This window comes from Salmo salar, chromosome 26 (assembly GCF_965601325.2).
Source record: "Salmo salar chromosome 26, fSalSal1, whole genome shotgun sequence".
NCBI classification, from domain to species: domain Eukaryota; kingdom Metazoa; phylum Chordata; class Actinopteri; order Salmoniformes; family Salmonidae; genus Salmo; species Salmo salar.
In genome coordinates, this window is record NC_138316.1 from 4124671 (window position 1) to 4142775 (window position 18105).

General features: G+C 41.4%; 1 protein-coding gene across 2 annotated transcripts in view; it reads right to left on the reverse strand.

Annotated features, from left to right (window-relative positions):
* cmya5 (cardiomyopathy associated 5) overlaps positions 1 to 7315 on the reverse strand; it is a 99666-nt gene extending 92351 nt beyond the window's left edge. Inside the window, exon 1 of one of the 2 annotated variants that reach the window (XM_082969336.1) lies at positions 6611 to 7315. In XM_082969336.1, coding sequence (XP_082825462.1) covers positions 6611 to 6708 — 98 coding nt within the window. In that variant the 5' untranslated portion in view covers positions 6709 to 7315. The remainder of the gene's footprint in view (positions 1 to 6610) is intronic. The other variant, XM_082969337.1, reaches the window with a different exon arrangement.
* Between the last annotated feature and the right edge of the window lie 10790 nt (positions 7316 to 18105).

Consider the following 18105-nt stretch of genomic DNA (forward strand, 5'->3'; position numbering starts at 1 on the left):
AATAAAAAAGAAAAGGAATGGGCCTGAGTAAAGGCAAAATCCTATTGGAAAACCTTGTTCAGTCTGCTTTCCACCAGACAATGAGAGATTAATTCACCTTTCAGCAGGACAATAACCTACAACCTACAATGCCAAATCTACACTGGAGTTGCTTACCAAGAACACAGTGAATGTTCCTGAGTGGCCGAGTTACAGTTTTGACTTAAATCTACTTGAAAATATATGGTAATACCTGAAAATGGTTGTCTTGCAATGATCAACAATCAATTTGACATAGTTTGAAGAATTTTTAAACAAATAAATGGGCAAATGTTGCACAATCAGGGTGTGGCAAACTCTTAGGGACTTAGCCAGAAAGACTCATCACTGCCAAAGGTGCTTCTACAAAGTATTGACTCAGGGGTTAGAATACTTGTGTAAATTACATATTTTTGTATTTCATTTTCAATAAATGTGCAAACATTCATGAAAACATGCTTTAATTTGTCATTATGGGGTATTGTGTGTAGATGGGTGAAAAATATTTAATCCATTTTTGAATTCAGGAACAAGTCAAGCAGTTTGAATACTTTCTGAAGGCAATGTATTTCTCAAATGTCTATAGGACTGCCAGTCATACATGGTATCAGTCAATTTAGCCTTAGCCCAAGCAAAATGTATTTTCTGTAATTTTTCGTTAAATGTTTGCATGCTTATCAGTTTGGCCCTGTCCGGGGGTATCATCGGATGGGGCCACAGTGTCTTCTGATCCCTCCTGTCTCAGCCTCCAGTATTTATGCTGCAGTAGTTTATGTGTCGGGGGGCTAGGGTCAGTCTGTTACATCTGGAGTATTTCTCTTGTCTTATCCGGTGTCCTGTGTGTATTTAAATATGCTCTCTCTAATTCTCTCTTTCTCTCTTTCTGTCTTTCTCTCGGAGGACCTGAGCCCTAGGACCATGCCTCAGGACTACCTGGTATGATGACTCCTTGCTGTCCCCAGTCCACCTGGCCGTGCTGCTGCTCCAGTTTCAACTGTTCTGCCTGCGGCTATGGAACCCTGACCTGTTCACCGGACGTGCTTGTTGCACCCTCGACAACTACTATGATTATTATTATTTGACCATGCTGGTCATTTATGAACATTTTAACATTTTAACATTTTGACCATGTTCTGTTATAATATCCACCCTGCACAGCCAGAAGAGGACTGGCCACCCCTCATAGCCTGGTTCCTCTCTAGGTTTCTTCCTAGGTTTTTGGCCTTTCTAGGGAGTTTTTCCTAGGGAGTTTTTCCTAGCCACCGTGCTTCTTTCACATGCTTTGCTTGCTGTTTGGGGTTTTAGGCTGGGTTTCTGTACAGCACTTTGAGAATATCAGCTGATGTACGAAGGGCTATATAAAAATAAATTTGATTTTGATTTTGATTTTATCTACAATTGTTGAACAGAGAAGCAAAACAATTTAGGGCCTGATCCGAGTCAGATGACACAATCCCCGAGTCACACAACCCCAGATCAGACATGAAATGTTGCTAATTCAAATGCCCAAAATGTCTCAGTAATTGGTATTCAGACTTACCTTATGCAGGTGCATATCAGGCTTAGCAGGTGTGGTTCCCCTGCACGCACTGAATAAATGTAATTCAACCCCTGAAAACCCTCCCACTTGCTGTCCAACAGATTTTCTTGTAGAGTTGTGTTCAATATGGTTTTCAGTACATGTATCTAAAGCCATCCCTTTAAATTGGGTGTAGCTTTAATTTGAATCCAGTCTTCGTGAACAGTGCCATGGTCCAGGTTTAAGCTGCTACGGTATGGTATGCATTCCATTATGATTCAAATAGGCTACGTCCTAAATTAATTTGTTAGCCTAATATGATCCACTAATGCTAGTAATCCTTAGGAACAAAGGCTACTGATAGTGGCTAATATTTAACACGATACAAATTGTAAAAAATACATTGAAAAGTCTGCCCGTACACTGTAATTAAAAATTATAGAAATTATAAATCAACTCGGTATGTTTGGTGCTAGACTGTAATTTGCGCATGGCTACAGAAGCTATGGCTCTCCAAATTTCATCCCTGCAAGATTATAAGGCCAGCATTTCATAAACGTCACTGTGGAAAAGGTGATATATTGATATGCTTAAGTTTGCTGCCATATGACTAGTTACAGATTTGTCTCCTGAAATCATTAGGTAAAATAAATCTAAACAATTGTCATTTATATTTACAATCCCCTTATCCAAACGGCTTACTCATTTACCTATAGTAGCTCTTATCATTAGCTCTTGTCAATTTGTAAATTACAGTGCATGAAGAATGTTGCTATTTATATCGGGAAAAATAAAGTAGATGACGACATTATTCATCCTTTCATCGCGCGTGAAATTGTTGGAATTCTTTGGGAATTAAGTTAAGGTCAGAATACGGCCTATCTGTAGACACACCGCCGCCATACTTCATTTCTTTGATCTCCACCCCAAAAGAATAGCATGCTATTCTCATGCCTAAGTTCAAGATCAGAATACACGTAGAGAGAAAAGTGCATAAAAAGGGAATGCCATTCCATTTATGCGTGCTTAACTCTGGTGGTAATTCCCCCCTTAGTGCACAAGGCAGAGCCGAGGGAGGGAGATAAATTCCCACTAGTGTTAGCTGGGCTTTATTACCAAGGTCTACAGTCAAGATTAGACATTCAAATTGCTTAGGGAAACATTTAAGCTGCACATAACGAATATGACGACACCACCACCTTTGCCAAATCTGTATACATTATAACCAGTCAGAGACACATCAGTATTCGACATAGACTTTATTAACCAAGCTTCAGTAATAATAAGAATGTCAGTGTTGGTTTGAGAAACCAGAGTTACATTAAAATCTATTTTCAAAATCAAACTTCTGGCATTTACGTCAATCAAATCAGCAAGAGTAGAGCAGGCCGGTGCTCAGGGTTGGAATATCCATTGCAGTGTGGAATGCAGTCTAGTTGTATTTACACCATCCCAGCAGATATCTTAAAAAAATAACTTCCGCTCTGTGCTTTTCCGAGCATGCACTTCATTTGATTGAGACCGGTAATGAATTGGCCTTGTCAAGCATCATTCTAATGTTCTTCAGTAGAGGGCGCTAGTGGTCTTAAATTGTGAAAGTCCCAAACACAAACTGTATAGTCTTTTGCAATTGTAATGGTATTGAGTTGGGTTGGGTTTAATGGTAAATGTCACTAATCACACTGCATATAGAGCTGTTTTCTAATAATGTTATTGGAAATATAAAACTGCCATGCAATGGTTTACAATTTTTATATTTTATTAGGGTTGTTAGAACCTTTAGTCGCTAAACCATTTCTCCAACAAAGTTTTAGTCTTGCAGAAAAAGTTCATTGCACCATAGGGATAGCCCTCTCAGAAGGCTGCCTTGTTGGACTATTCAAGAAAAGTTGGGTTGAAGCATTAGGTTGCTAAGAGAAAGACAACATGAATTGCTTTCATGAAGGAATGACTTGAATTGTGAGGATGACCACACAATTTATTTACCATGAACAAAATGTATTGGTTTTCTACCCGAAGTTGCAAAGGAAATGCGATCTATTTAATAAAAACAAGGGACCAGCAAAATGTCTGGCAGCATAGCAGGAACAGCAGCATCTAGTGGTCAAAACCTGGTATTTTCACACTAATTTATGGTAAAAATTGCAAGAGACTTCAATTACAAATTTCTCAGAACAGAGGAAAATAACCATCACCAAATTCACAAGGAATACATTACATAGTATGAAGAAACAATACTCCAAACGGCATATTCATACTACTTGTCAGACATGTATCACGTCACATCACATGTATCACATTACATACCCTACATTACTAATCTCATATGTATATACTGTACTCTATACCATCTACTGCATCTTGCCTATGTTGTTTGGCCATCAGTCATTCATATATATTTTTATGTACAGTGAGGGAAAAAAGTATTTGATCTCCTGCTGATTTTGTATGTTTGCCCACTGACAAAGAAATGATCAGTCTATAATTTTAATGATAGGTTTATTTGAACAGTGAGAGACAGAATAACAACAACAAAATCCAGAAAAACACATGTCAAAAATGTTATAAAATGATTTGCATTTTAATGAGGGAAATAAGTATTTGACCCCTCTGCAAAACATGACTTAGTACTTGGTGGCAAAACCCTTGTTGGCAATCACAGAGGTCAGATGTTTCTTGTAGTTGGCCACCAGGTTTGCACACATCTCAGGAGGGATTTTGTCCCACTCCTCTTTGCAGATCTTCTCCAAGTCATTAAGGTTGAGGCTGACGTTTGGCAACTCGGACCTTCAGCTCCCTCCACAGATTTTCTATGGGATTAAGGTCTGGAGACTGGCTAGGCCACTCCAGGACCTTAATGTGCTTCTTCTTGAGCCACTCCCTTGTTGCCTTGGCCGTGTGTTTTGGGTCATTGTCATGCTGGAATACCCATCCACGACCCATTTTCAATGCCCTGGCTGAGAGAAGGAGGTTCTCACCCAAGATTTGACGGTACATGGCCCTGCCCATCGTCCCTTTGATGCGGTGAAGTTGTCCTGTCCCCTTAGCAGAAAAACACCCCCAAAGCATAATGTTTCCACCTCCATGTTTGACGATGGGGATGGTGTTCTTGGGGTCATAGGCAGCATTCCTCCTCCTCCAAACACGGTGAGTTGACTTGATGCCAAAGAGCTCCATTTTGGTCTCATCTGACCACAACACTTTCACCCAGTTGTCCTCTGAATCATTCAGATGTTCATTGGCAAACTTCAGACGGGCATGTATATGTGCTTTCTTGAGCAGGGGGACCTTGCGGGCGCTGCAGGATTTCAGTCCTTCACGGTGTAGTGTGTTACCAATTGTTTTCGTGGTGACTATGGTCCCAGCTGCCTTGAGATCATTGACAAGATCCTCCCGTGTAGTTCTGGCCTGATTCCTCACCGTTCTCATGATCATTGCAACTCCACGAGGAGAGATCTTGCATGGAGCCCCAGGCCGAGGGAGATTGACAGTTCTTTTGTGTTTCTTCCATTTGCGAATAATCGCACCAACTGTTGTCACCTTCTCACCAAGCTGCTTGGCGATGGTCTTGTAGCCCATTCCAGCCTTGTGTAGGTCTACAATCTTGTCCCTGACATCCTTGGAGAGCTCTTTGGTCTTGGCCATGGTGGAGAGTTTGGAATCTGATTGATTGATTGCTTCTGTGGACAGGTGTCTTTTATACAGGTAACAAACTGAGATTAGGAGCACTCCCTTTAAGAGTGTGCTCATAATCTCAGCTCGTTACCTGTATAAAAGACACCTGTCCACAGAAGCAATCAATCAATCAGATTCCAAACTCTCCACCATGGCCAAGACCAAAGAGCTCTCCAAGGATGTCAGGGACAAGATTAGGAGCACTCCCTTTAAGAATGTGCCCCTAATCTCAGCTCGTTACCTGTATAAAAGACACCTGGGAGCCAGAAATCTTTCTGATTGAGAGGGGGTCAAATACTTATTTCCCTCATTAAAATACAAATCAATTTATAACATTTTTTACATGTGTTTTTCTGGATTTTTTTCTTGTTATTCTGTCTCTCACTGTTCAAATAAACCTACCGTTAAAATTAGAGACTGATCATTTCTTTGTCAGTGGGCAAACATACAAAATCAGCAGGGGACCAAATACTTTTACCCCTCACTGTACATAAAAATATATATGAATGAGTGATGGCCGAACGGCATAGGCAAGATGCAGTAGATGGTATAGAGTACAGTATTTGTATTTCATGTTTTGCAAAATGTGGTCTAAGATATGTATTTGAGCATTTGATCATTGCTGTTATGCTATAGATACGTTTCAACACAGAGCGAAAAAGTGCTTGTACGCGATTGCCAAAAACTGTATAACAAATGATCCTATATGCACTGAGCACTCGCTTTGTCCAATGGTAGATAAAAACTGGGAAGGCTAGTGTCCCCGAACGTCATCGTGACTGGGGCTGAGGGACAACTATCTATGTAGCTACAGTAGCAATATTCAGGATAACCTAATTAGAAAGTAAAGCACTAAACTGTGTGATTGTGTAAGGCCTAGATTCAATTAGATCAAGTGTTAACCGGTGATTACTGACACACGCATACTGATGTTTCGGCGGTGTCTGAGTTGTAACTGCCTGGAAGTTGTCAAACCGGTGAGCACCTGCTCTTGATCATTGTCACAAAGCCACACCCGTCCCAAGTTCAGAATGAGAAAATGTAGGCTATATAGAAATAATGATGCTCAAATTGAAAATCATTAAACAAAATAATGAAGGTTTTCTATCAGACTAATCGCTTTACAGTGTTCGAACTTGTAAACAAGCCTGCATAGGATTTCTCGTAATGTGACTCCGTGCAGCCATTGGCAATGGTTGCTTTAGGTATAATGACAGGAGTCGCTTGTGGATTTGACAGCTCTAACGTAGTTTCACCTCCGACATGGCCAAAACAAACAAAACAATAGCTATGCGGATGTCAGCTAAAGAGGATCTGAATTAATAGAGCACTAATTGTCCTAGTGTTGGAGAGTGTGTGTGTGTGCTCCAGTGAAGCACTTAGCTGAAATTCAAGCACCTGTTCCTGAGTTCCTCCACGTCGTCTTCATCCTCCTCAACGACGGCCTCTGGCAACTCATGCTCCTGTAATTCCGTCAACGCCATATCAGAGTCCATTTTTGTAGTTTATAGCAGGTTTCAGTATTTTTCCGTAGTTCCTGATGTTTTCTAAAGTTTCTTGTTATTTTTCTGTTGGTATCTGACCCTCTTAGAGTATTGGAGTCCTTCCTATTTGTGTCATTCCAAGCTGAGAGCTATTCGCCTGACTCAGCTAGCACTGGAAATAGACTGACAGAGGGACAGAGCGAGACAGGAGAGGGCTAAGGGAGAGAGGGGAGGGGAGGGGAGAGAAGAGAGGCTGAAAGAGAGGAACAGAGGGGTGAGGAGTGTGAGACAGGGCACTGTGTCTTTCTGCCCCCTGCGTTTCAGTCTGTGGACCTACAACAACACCCTCAGACTGAGACGTAACATGTCACTCACTGCAACAACTGTTCCCAAAGATACAGCGCCAACAGTATCTAAAGCTGTGCAAGTTTGCTCCCTGTGTGCAACAACTCAGAGGGAATTATAAATCAATGTCCACCAAATGGTGGGTCCTGGTTACAAACATGACATGGTCATAACACTAAAATAGCTTTAAGTGGGTCACAGTGCCACAGTGTTCTAGTGGCAGCATAGATCAGGGTCAGTGTGAGTTTAAAGGGATAGTGCGAGCATGCTAGCTGTTCTGGTAGACTTCCAGGCATTGTGCTAACGCTAGTTAGCAATGGCTCGCGAAACTATTTTTTTACTTCCTTCAAACTACACTCAGAGACATACAAATGGTATCTCTGATGAAGGAATAAGTGCTAAAACGTGTTAGCCTTCCCGGACAAAAATAAAAAGGTGAAATCGGGTGACATTTTTTTTTGTATTTTAAAGTTGCACTATGCAGAAATCGCTCCGCCATTTCCTGGTGGCTAAAACTTTAATAGTTTGCCTAATTTCAGTTTATGTTACAAAATAAACTAGTATTGTGTTGATAATCATTGTACCATCTAAACCGGTGTGAAATATATTTTCCATAACCAAAAATATTGTTGTTTCAGCTGTTTAAAGCTAGTGTTCGAAAAACCAAAAGTAAAAGATGCAAAAACAAAACTTAAGAACAGCAAGCATAGAAATAGCTTGTTAGACTGGCTTTCAAATAGAATGATAAATCTATAACACACATTTCTATGTGAATAAAAAATAAAATTGGAGTGCCGTTTCCCAATGTTCTTGAACTTTCATTTGAAAGTATCCATGAGTTCATCGGACTCTGGGTAAGTAGAAAAAGGCCTTACCCTTTTACACTTGTGGGAATTGGCCTATAGGGATAGGGCTACATTGAAATGTTTCTCAAGGAAGAAATATGAAAAGCATATGCTCAAATGCATACATATAAGCATGGTAGCAAATGAAAGGGAACAGTTTGGAGATTATGGGAAAATTGAGGACAACAGGTCATCTGACAAGACTGAATCCAAATGTTACACTGTTGATTTTATGTATATTTGACATTTACTGTACTTTAACACATTTGTTGATCATCTGAAAATACTTTGGATACATTCAGTAACGTAACAATATTTTGGGTTTGGGTGAGAAGACTAACTGGTGTCTCCAAGTGGTCAGACACCTCTCCAAAGTGTGCACAGTTCCTAAGTAATTTCAAAGCACTTTCAAGGCACTCTCCTAGCTGTGCCGTTGAAGAACTAGAGCAAGCACACTTGTAGTTGCTTTGTTTGGAACACAACCCTGCATCCCCACCATCACACAATTATTGTTATTGTTTACGCAATCCCAAAAACGGCCCATTATAAATCGCAATCTGGGTCAGGTGGGCATCAGCGGACAGGCTGTGTGAAGGCAAAACTTCTGAAAGGATAGCGTATAGGACCATCACGGGAGAGAACAGAGGCAGCTGTTCTAAAAGCTAAAAGCATTGTATTTGGCACAAATCATTCACTAAACCCTAAATCTTAACTAAATCTTGTAATGAACAATGTGGAAATTAAGCAAATTGTGGTGACTAAACTGCTTGGAGTAACCCTGGATTGTAAACGGTCATGGTCAAAACATATTGATCCAACAGTAGCTAAGATGGGTTGAAGTCTCTCCATAATAAATCGCTGCTCTGCCTTCTTAACAGCACTATCAACAAGCCAGGTCCTACAGGCCCTAAGTTTTGTTGCACCTGGACTACTTTTCAGTCGTATGGTCAGGTGCCACAAAGAGAGACTTAGGAAAATTGCAATTGACTCAGAACAGGGCAGCACGGCTGGCCCTTAAATTTACACTGAGAGCTAACATTAATAATATGCATGTCAATCTCTCCTGGCTCAAAGTGGAGGAGAGATTGACTTCATCACTACTTGTATTCGTGAGAGGTATTGACATGTTGAATGCACCGAGCTGTCTGTTTGAGCTACTGGCACACATCTCGGACACCAATGCATACCCCACAAGACATGCCACCAGAGGTCTCTTCACAGTCCCCAAGTCCAGAACAGACTGTCGGAGGTGAACATTACTACATATAGCCATGACTACATGGAACTCTATTCCACATCAAGTAACTCATGCAAGCAGTAAAATCTGATTTAATAAACAGATAAAAATACACCTTATGGAACAGTTACAAACATAGGCACAGATACATGCATATACACACGATAGCATATGTACTAAACCCTTTTTCAGGACCCTGTCTTTCAAAGATAATTTGTAAAAATCCAAATAACTTCATAGATCTTCATTGTAAAGGGTTTAAACACTGTTTCCCATGCTTGTTCAATGAACCATAAACAATTAATGAACATGCACCTGTGGAATGGCCGTTAAGACACTAACAGCTTACAGACTGTAGGCAATTAAGGTCACAGTTATGAAAACTTCGGACACTAAAGAGGCCTTTCTACGGACTCTGAAAAACACCAAAAGAAAGATGTCCACGGTCCCTGCTCATCTGCGTGAACGTGCCTTAGGCATGCTGCAAGGAGGCATGAGGACTGCAGATGTGGCCAGGGCAATACATTTCTATGTCCGTACTGTGAGACGCCAAAAGCAGCGCTACAGGGAGATCGGTACATCTGAACATCACACCTGCGGGTCAGGTACAGGATGGCAACAACAACTGCCCGAGTTACACCAGGAACGCACAGTCCCTCCATCAGTGCTCAGACTGTCCGCAATAGGCTGAGAGAGGCTGGACTGAGGGCTTGTAGGCCTGTTGTAAGGCAGGTCCTCTCCAAACATCACCGGCAACAACGTCGCCTATGGGCACAAACCCAACATCGCTGAACCAGACAGGACTGGCAAAAAGTGCTCTTCACTGAAGATTCACGGTTTTGTCTCACAAGGGGTGATGGTCGGATTCGCGTTTATTGTCGAAGGAATGAGTGTTACACCGAGGCCTGTACTCTGGAGCGGGATCGATTTGGAGGTGGAGGGTCCGACATGGTCTGGGGCGATGTGTCACAGCATCATCGGACTGAGCTTGTTGTCATCTGGATAAGAGCGTCTGCTAAATGACGTAAATGTAAATGTAATGTAAATGTCATTGCAGGCAATCTCAACGCTGTGCGTTACAGGGAAGACATCCTCCTCCCTCATGTGGTACCCTTCCTGCAGGCTCATCCTGACATGACCCTCCAGCATGACAATGCCATCAGCCATACTGCTCGTTCTGTCCGTGATTTCCTGCAAGACAGGAATGTCAGTGTTCTGTTTGGCCAGCGAAGAGCCCAGATCTCAATCCCATTAAGCATGTCTGGGACCTGTTGGATCGGAGGGTGAGGGCTAGGGCCATTACCCACAGAAATGTCCGGGAACTTGCAGGTGCCTTGGTGGAAGAGTGGGGTAACATCTCGCAGCAAGAACTGGCATATCTGGTGCAGTCCATGAGGAAGAGATGCACTGCAGATCTTAATGCAGCTGGTGGCCACACCAGATACTAACTGTTACTTTTGATTTTGACCCCCCCCCCCCCTTTGTTCAGGAACACATTATTCCATTTCTGTTAGTCACATGTCTGTGGAACTTGTTCAGTTTATGTCTCAGTTGTCTCAGTTGAATCTTGTTATGTTCATACAAATATTTACACATTTTAAGTTTGCTGAAAATAAATGCAGTTGACAGTGAGAGGACGTTTCTTTTTTTGCTGAATTTATATACACACGTACACATGGATTTTGTGTTGTAGATATGTGGTTGTAGAGTTGGAGCCTGAGGGCACACAATGTGTTGTGAATGTATTGTAATGTTTTTTTAAATTGTATAACTGCCTTAATTTTGCTGGACCCCAGGAAGAGTTGCTGCTGCCTTGGGATCCACAATAAATACACATTTGAAAGCTTGTTCTATTGCCAACATGACAAGGTAAGTTATAAAATAAAATCTTAGTGTTAGGTTTTCACAGCACAATTCAGAGAAACGGATCGTCATTTTGTTGCGCATAGAAAGGAGTCATGCGTGCATTCAGGTGCGTGTTCCGAGGCAAATTTTCTTCATAAGACATAGTTCAGAACAACCCAGGGTATGACGCCATGTCATCTAGTAATTGTACATCAAACAAAGTGATCATAAACATTGACTGCATATGAGTTTTATGATATGGAAATGTGAAGTGCAAATTTGGACTCACGGGTGTTTGGCTTGCTTGTATGACATCAAAGTGGTATTAATTCTAATCCTCAACGTCTCATCTTTCAAAATATACGGAACAAAAATATAATTGCAACATCCCTCTTAATGAGAATTTCTCCTTTGCCAAGATAATCCATCCACCTGACAGGTGTGGCATATCAAGAAGCTGATTAAACAGCATGAACATTACACAGGTGCAGGTTGTGCTGGGGACAATAAAAGGCCACTCTAAAATGTGCAGTTTTGTCACACAACACAATGCCACAGATGTCTCAAGATTTGAGATAGTGTGCAACTAGCATGATTACTGCAGGAATGTCCACCAGAGCTGTTGCCAGAGAATGAAATGTTAATTTCTCTACCATAAGCCACCTCCAATGTCATTTTAGTTAATTTGGCAGTACATCCAACCTTCCTCACAATCGAAGACCACATGTAACCACACCAGCCCAGGACCTTAACATCTGACTTCTTCACCTGCGGGATCATCTGAGACCAGCCACCCGGACAGCTGATGAAACTGTGGGTTTGCACAACTGAAGAGTTTCTGCACAAACTGTCAGAAACCGTCTCAGGGAAGCTCATCTGCGTGCTCGTCATCCTCACCAGGGTCTTGACCTGACTGCAGTTCGGCATCGTAAATGACTTCAGCGGGAAAATGCTCACCTTCAATGGCCACTGGCACACTGGAGAAGTGTGTTCTTCATGGATGAATCCCGGATTTAAATGTACTTTGTGTGGGGGAGCGGTTTGCTGATGTCAGTGTTGTGAACAGATTGCCCCATGGTGGCAGTGGGGTTATGGTATGGGCAGGCACCAGCTACGGACAACACACATTTTATTGATGGCAATTTGAATGCCGACACCGTGACGAGATCCTGAGGCCCATTGTCGTGGCATTCATCCGCCACCATCACCTCATGTTTCAGCATGATAATGCACGGCCCAATGTCACAAGGATCTGTACACAATTCCTAGAAGCTGAAAACGTCCCAGTTCTTCAATGGCCTGCATACTCACCAGACATGTCACTCATTGAGCATGTTCGGGATGCTCTGGATCACTGTGTACGACTGCTTGTTCCAGTTCCCGCCAATATCCAGCTACTTTGTACAGCCATTGAAGAGGAGTAGGACACCATTCCACAGGCCACAATCAACAGTCTGATCAACTCTATGCGAAGGAGATGTGTCATGCTAAATGAGACAAATGGTGGTCACACCAGATACTGATTGGTTTTCTGATCCACGCCCCTACCATTTTTTAAAAGATATTCGTGATGCATATCTGTATTCCCAGTCATGTGAAATCCATATATTAGGGCCTAATGAATTCATTTCAATTGACTGATTTCCCTATACTGTATGAACTGTACCAGTAAAACCTTTGAACTTGTTGCGTTTATATTTTTGTTCAGTGTACATCAAGTCCTCTTAATTTACAGCATTTTCCTCATTCGGACAACAAAAATGTTTTAATAGTTGCCCAATTAACAGGAGGGAAGGGGGCTACTTCTTGTCGCGTGTGGTGCTCAAGTTCAAAACGGCTGTCAGTCAAAACCCATACAGCGCTGTGAAGCGCAGAGCCTGAGCTCTGTCATAATTTATAGCATGTTACTGTATAACCACTGCGTTCCAATTTAGGAGCTTATCAGTGTCCAAACCTGCCATTTTAAACATGTATACAGGTGTGAGTATAAAGGGCTAATTGACGAAATCTTGCAGCTATCCCTTTAAGACTAGATTCTCCGTGTCTTGGTTAAATATAGGCACTGTACCCCCTGTAGCACAGGCGTGAACAAACATACATGCACACACTGCTGTCTGACTGACACCGTGTCCCTCCTGATGCCAACACTATACACTGGTCATAAAACTAACATAATTAGGCATCAAAATCACAGAGAGACAAGCTTACAAGGGTCTGGGAACCTAGTGGTCTCAGCCTCAGTTAACATTTCATTTCAATGAAATACGCAGGGACACAATAATTTTTCTTATCACTTAAATAAAACATTGAAAGTGTGTTCAGTACAAAAAGTCACAAGGAACCACATAAACAAAATATTACCAATAAAAGTAGCTATACTCACGTCGAGGTGAGAGTAGATTGTCGCACTGGTCTGTCTAGCAGTTAACTGATCACATATGAGTGACTGTCTATGTTTAGAAGAACAAAACTAGTCGCTGAATCAGACACAGCATTGACCTGAATTCAATCATAGGAAAATAAAGGGTTTGAACAGAAATGTCTTAGAATTCCCCCAATATAATTAACTAATTTGAAAAATACAAAAAGCTTCCCAGCAAACCGGGAACATTCCCAGAACATTAGCCAAGATTCCCATTAACTTCTAGTTAGGATTTTATATAACATTAGGATGATAACATGTTTTTTTTTGTTGAATTTAAAATAAATGTAATGTCCTTAGAAAGTTCTCCTAATGTTAAAATGTTGTGCATAACAGCTGTAACATCCACCACAGAACATTCTTCAAACGTTCTCATTAGGTTTCCAGGTAATAACAATGTAAAAGTAATGTTTTTAGAACATACTGCTGTAACAAAATGTGAGAGCAATAGAAATGGTTCTGAGGAAACATTACAGGAACATTCTCTTAATGTTGATGGAGATGTAATTAAAAACACCCATAGCAACAAGCAGGGAATATTCCCACAATGCTCTCATAATGTTATAGTGTGACGTTATGACATGATTGTTCCAATAACGCTCCCTAAACATTCTTCAGCGGTCATGTCTGGGTTCAATTAAATTGCTTATGAGAGAACATTACTAGAACATTTCCCTAACATTAATGGAGATGTCATCCGAGACAGCTATCCAAGTATAGAATCTTAATTTGACCAGTTTCTCACAGCAGGAAAATAATCCTGCAGCAACAGGAAATGTGAATTACTATGTGGATTATAATTAATGGTACATTTTGTATAAGTTGATACAATTTTCATTTGGGCAAAAAAAAGTCTGACATTTTAATGTGGAAATTACAAACTTTAGAAGCATTTTATTAACCTTAAATACAATAAAAGTTTTAATTTCCTATGGTGCAGGAAAAAGTATCCTACAACAGGGTGGTCAAATTAAGATCCTGTATTTATAACAACCAACAGCCCAGCAAACTGGGAACATTCCCAGAACATTAGCAAACATTCTTATGAAGTTCTAGTTAGGTTTTGAGATTTGAGAATGATAACGTCCCACAAACATTCAAAGCATTGTTTTGATCACCAAATATTAATTTCTACGAATAAAAAATAAATAATAATTGTTGGAATGTTCTAAAAACTATCAAAGAACATTACACTAAGGATCTCATTAGGTTGCCAGGGAAGGTAATAACACAATTATCCGTTAATGTTCTTAGAACATACTGCCGCAACAAAATGTGGGAGCAATAGAAGTGGTTCTGAGGAAACACTACAGGAGCATTCTGCTAATGTTGATGGATATGTTATTCAAACACATAACAGCAAGCAGGGAATATTCCTACAACTGTCTCAAAGTTATAGTGTGACATTATGACATGATGGTCCTAATAACCTTTCCTGTTGGAGCAATATAAATTGTTCTAAAAAAACAATGATTTATTTATTATTCAGTTAATGATGTTGGGAGATATTAATACTAACACCTAATACAACAAGAAACATTCCTGCGAGACTCTTATGAAGTTATTCTTTAAAGATTATGACATGATGATCCAGAATTGTTCTAAAAATATACGTCAATGATAATGGAAGTAGTTTTGAAAACATTGCTTTTAAATTCTGTTAATATTGATGTGTGTTGTTACATTATTATATGAAGTTGCCAAACTTTTAAAGAAATGGCATTTCAATCTTCTTACGTCATTATATTTTATTAGGGTACTGTCCAAACATAACTATAGCTTTTTTAAAGAATGGTAATCAAATAGATTTGAACATCGTCAAGCCCTGTAGGCTACTTAGTCTGCTGCGCCACCAGGATCCTAATGTTTCCAGTGGATTTCCCATTGTATTGAAATACACTGCTCAAAAAAATAAAGGGAACACTTAAACAACACAATGTAACTCCAAGTCAATCACACTTCTGTGAAATCAAACTGTCCACTTAGGAAGCAACACTGATTGACAATAAATTTCACATGCTGTTGTGCAAATGGAATAGACAACAGGTGGAAATTATAGGCAATTAGCAAGACACCCCCAATAAAGGAGTGGTTCTGCAGGTGGTGACCACAGACCACTTCTCAGTTCCTATGCTTCCTGGCTGATGTTTTGGTCACTTTTGAATGCTGGCGGTGCTTTCACTCTAGTGGTAGCATGAGACGGAGTCTACAACCCACACAAGTGGCTCAGGTAGTGCAGCTCATCCAGGATGGCACATCAATGCGAGCTGTGGCAAGAAGGTTTGCTGTGTCTGTCAGCGTAGTGTCCAGATCATGGAGGCGCTACCAGGAGACAGGCCAGTACATCAGGAGAGGTGGAGGAGGCCGTAGGAGGGCAACAACCCAGCAGCAGGACCGCTACCTCCGCCTTTGTGCAAGGAGGAGCAGGAGGAGCACTGCCAGAGCCCTGCAAAATGACCTCCAGCAGGCCACAAATGTGCATGTGTCTGCTCAAATGGTCAGCAAGAGACTCCATGAGGGTGGTATGAGGGCCCGACGTCCACAGGTGGGAGTTGTGCTTACAGCCCAACACCGTGCAGGACGTTTGGCATTTGCCAGAGAACACCAAGATTGGCAAATTCGCCACTGGCGCCCTGTGCTCTTCACAGATGAAAGCAGGTTCACACTGAGCACGTGACAGACGTGACAGTCTGGAGACGCCGTGGAGAACGTTCTGCTGCCTGCAACATCCTCCAGCATGACCGGTTTGGTGGTGGGTCAGTCATGGTGTGGGGTGGCATTTCTTTGGGGGGCCGCACAGCCCTCCATGTGCGCGCCAGAGGTAGCCTGACTGCCATTAGGTACCGAGATGAGATCCTCAGACCCCTTGTGAGACCATATGCTGGTGCGGTTGGCCCTGGGTTCCTCCTAATGCAAGACAATGCTAGACCTCATGTGGCTGGAGTGTGTCAACAGTTCCTGCAAGAGGAAGGCATTGATGCTATGGACTGGCCCGCCCGTTCACCAGACCAGAATCCAATTGAGCACATCTGGGACATCATGTCTCGCTCCATCCACCAACGCCACGTTGCACCACAGACTGTCCAGGAGTTGGCGGATGCTTTAGTCCAGGTCTGGGAGGAGATCCCTCAGGAGACCATCCGCCACCTCATCAGGAGCATGCCCAGGCGTTGTAGGGAGGTCATACAGGCACGTGGAGGCCACACACACTACTGAGCCTCATTTTGACTTGTTTTAAGGACATTACATCAAAGTTGGATCAGCCTGTAGTGTGGTTTTCCACTTTAATTTTGAGTGTGACTCCAAATCCAGACCTCCATGGGTTGATAAATTCCATTGATTATTTTTGTGTGATTTTGTTGTCAGCACATTCAACTATGTAAAGAAAAAAGTATTTAATAAGATTATTATTTCTGAGCAGTATACTTTAATTATGATCCAAACTATGGTCATATGTCTTCGTACATACAGTACCAGTCAAAAGTTTGGACACACCTACTCATTCAAGGGTTTTTCTTTATTTTTACTATTTTCTACATTGTAGAATAATAGTGAAGATATCCAAACTATGAATTAACACATATGGAATCATGTAGTAACCAAAAAAGCGTTAAACAAATCCAAATATATTTTATATTTGAGATTCTTCAAAGTAGTCACCCTTTGCCTTGATGACAGCTTTGCACACTCTTGGCATTCTCTCAACTAACTTCATTAGGTAGTCACCTGGAATGCATTTCAGTTAACAGGTGTGCCTTGTTAAGTTAATTTGTGGAATTTCTTTCCTTAATGCGTTTGAGCCAATCAGTTGTGTTGTGACAAGGTAGTGTTGGTATACACAAAATAGCCCTATTTGGTAAAAGACCCAGTCCATATTATGGTAAGAACAGCTCAAATAAGCAAAGAGAAACAACAGTCTATCATTACTTTTAAGACATGAAGGTCAGTCAATCTGGAAAATGTTAATAACTTTTTCTTTAAGTGCAGTCGCAAAAACCATCAAGCGCTATAATGAAACTGGCTCTCATGAGGACCGCCACAGGAAAGGAAGACCCAGTTCATTAAAGTTAGCAGCCTCAGATTGCAGCCCAAATAAATGCTTCACAGAGTTCAAGTAACAGACACATCCCAACATCAACTGTTCAGAGGAGACTGCGTGAATCAGGCCTTCATGTTCGAATTGCTGCAAAGAAACCACTACTAAAGGACACCAATAAGAAGAAGAGACTTGCATGGGCCAAGAGACACGAGCAATAGACATTAGACCGGTGGAAATCTGTCTTTTGGTCTGATGAGTCCAAATTTGAGATCTTTGGTTCCAACCGCCGTGTTTCTGTGAGACGCACAGAGTAAGTGAACGGATGATCTCCGCATGTGTGGTTCCCACCTTGAAGCATGGAGGAGGGGGTGTGATGATGTGGGGCTGCTTTTAAAATTTTATTTAACCTTTATTTAACTAGGCAAGTCAGTCAAGAACATATTCTTATTTACAATGACGGCCTACCAAAAGGCCTCCTGCGGGGACGGGGGCTGGGATTTTAAAACACACATCCATCAACATTAGCAGAATGCTCCTGTAATGTTTCATGGTGACACGGTCTGTGATTTATTTAGAATTCAAGGCACAGTTAACCAGCATGGCTACCACAGCATTCTGCAGCGATACGCCATCTCATCTGGTTTGCGCTTAGTGGGACTATCATTTTTTTCCTAAC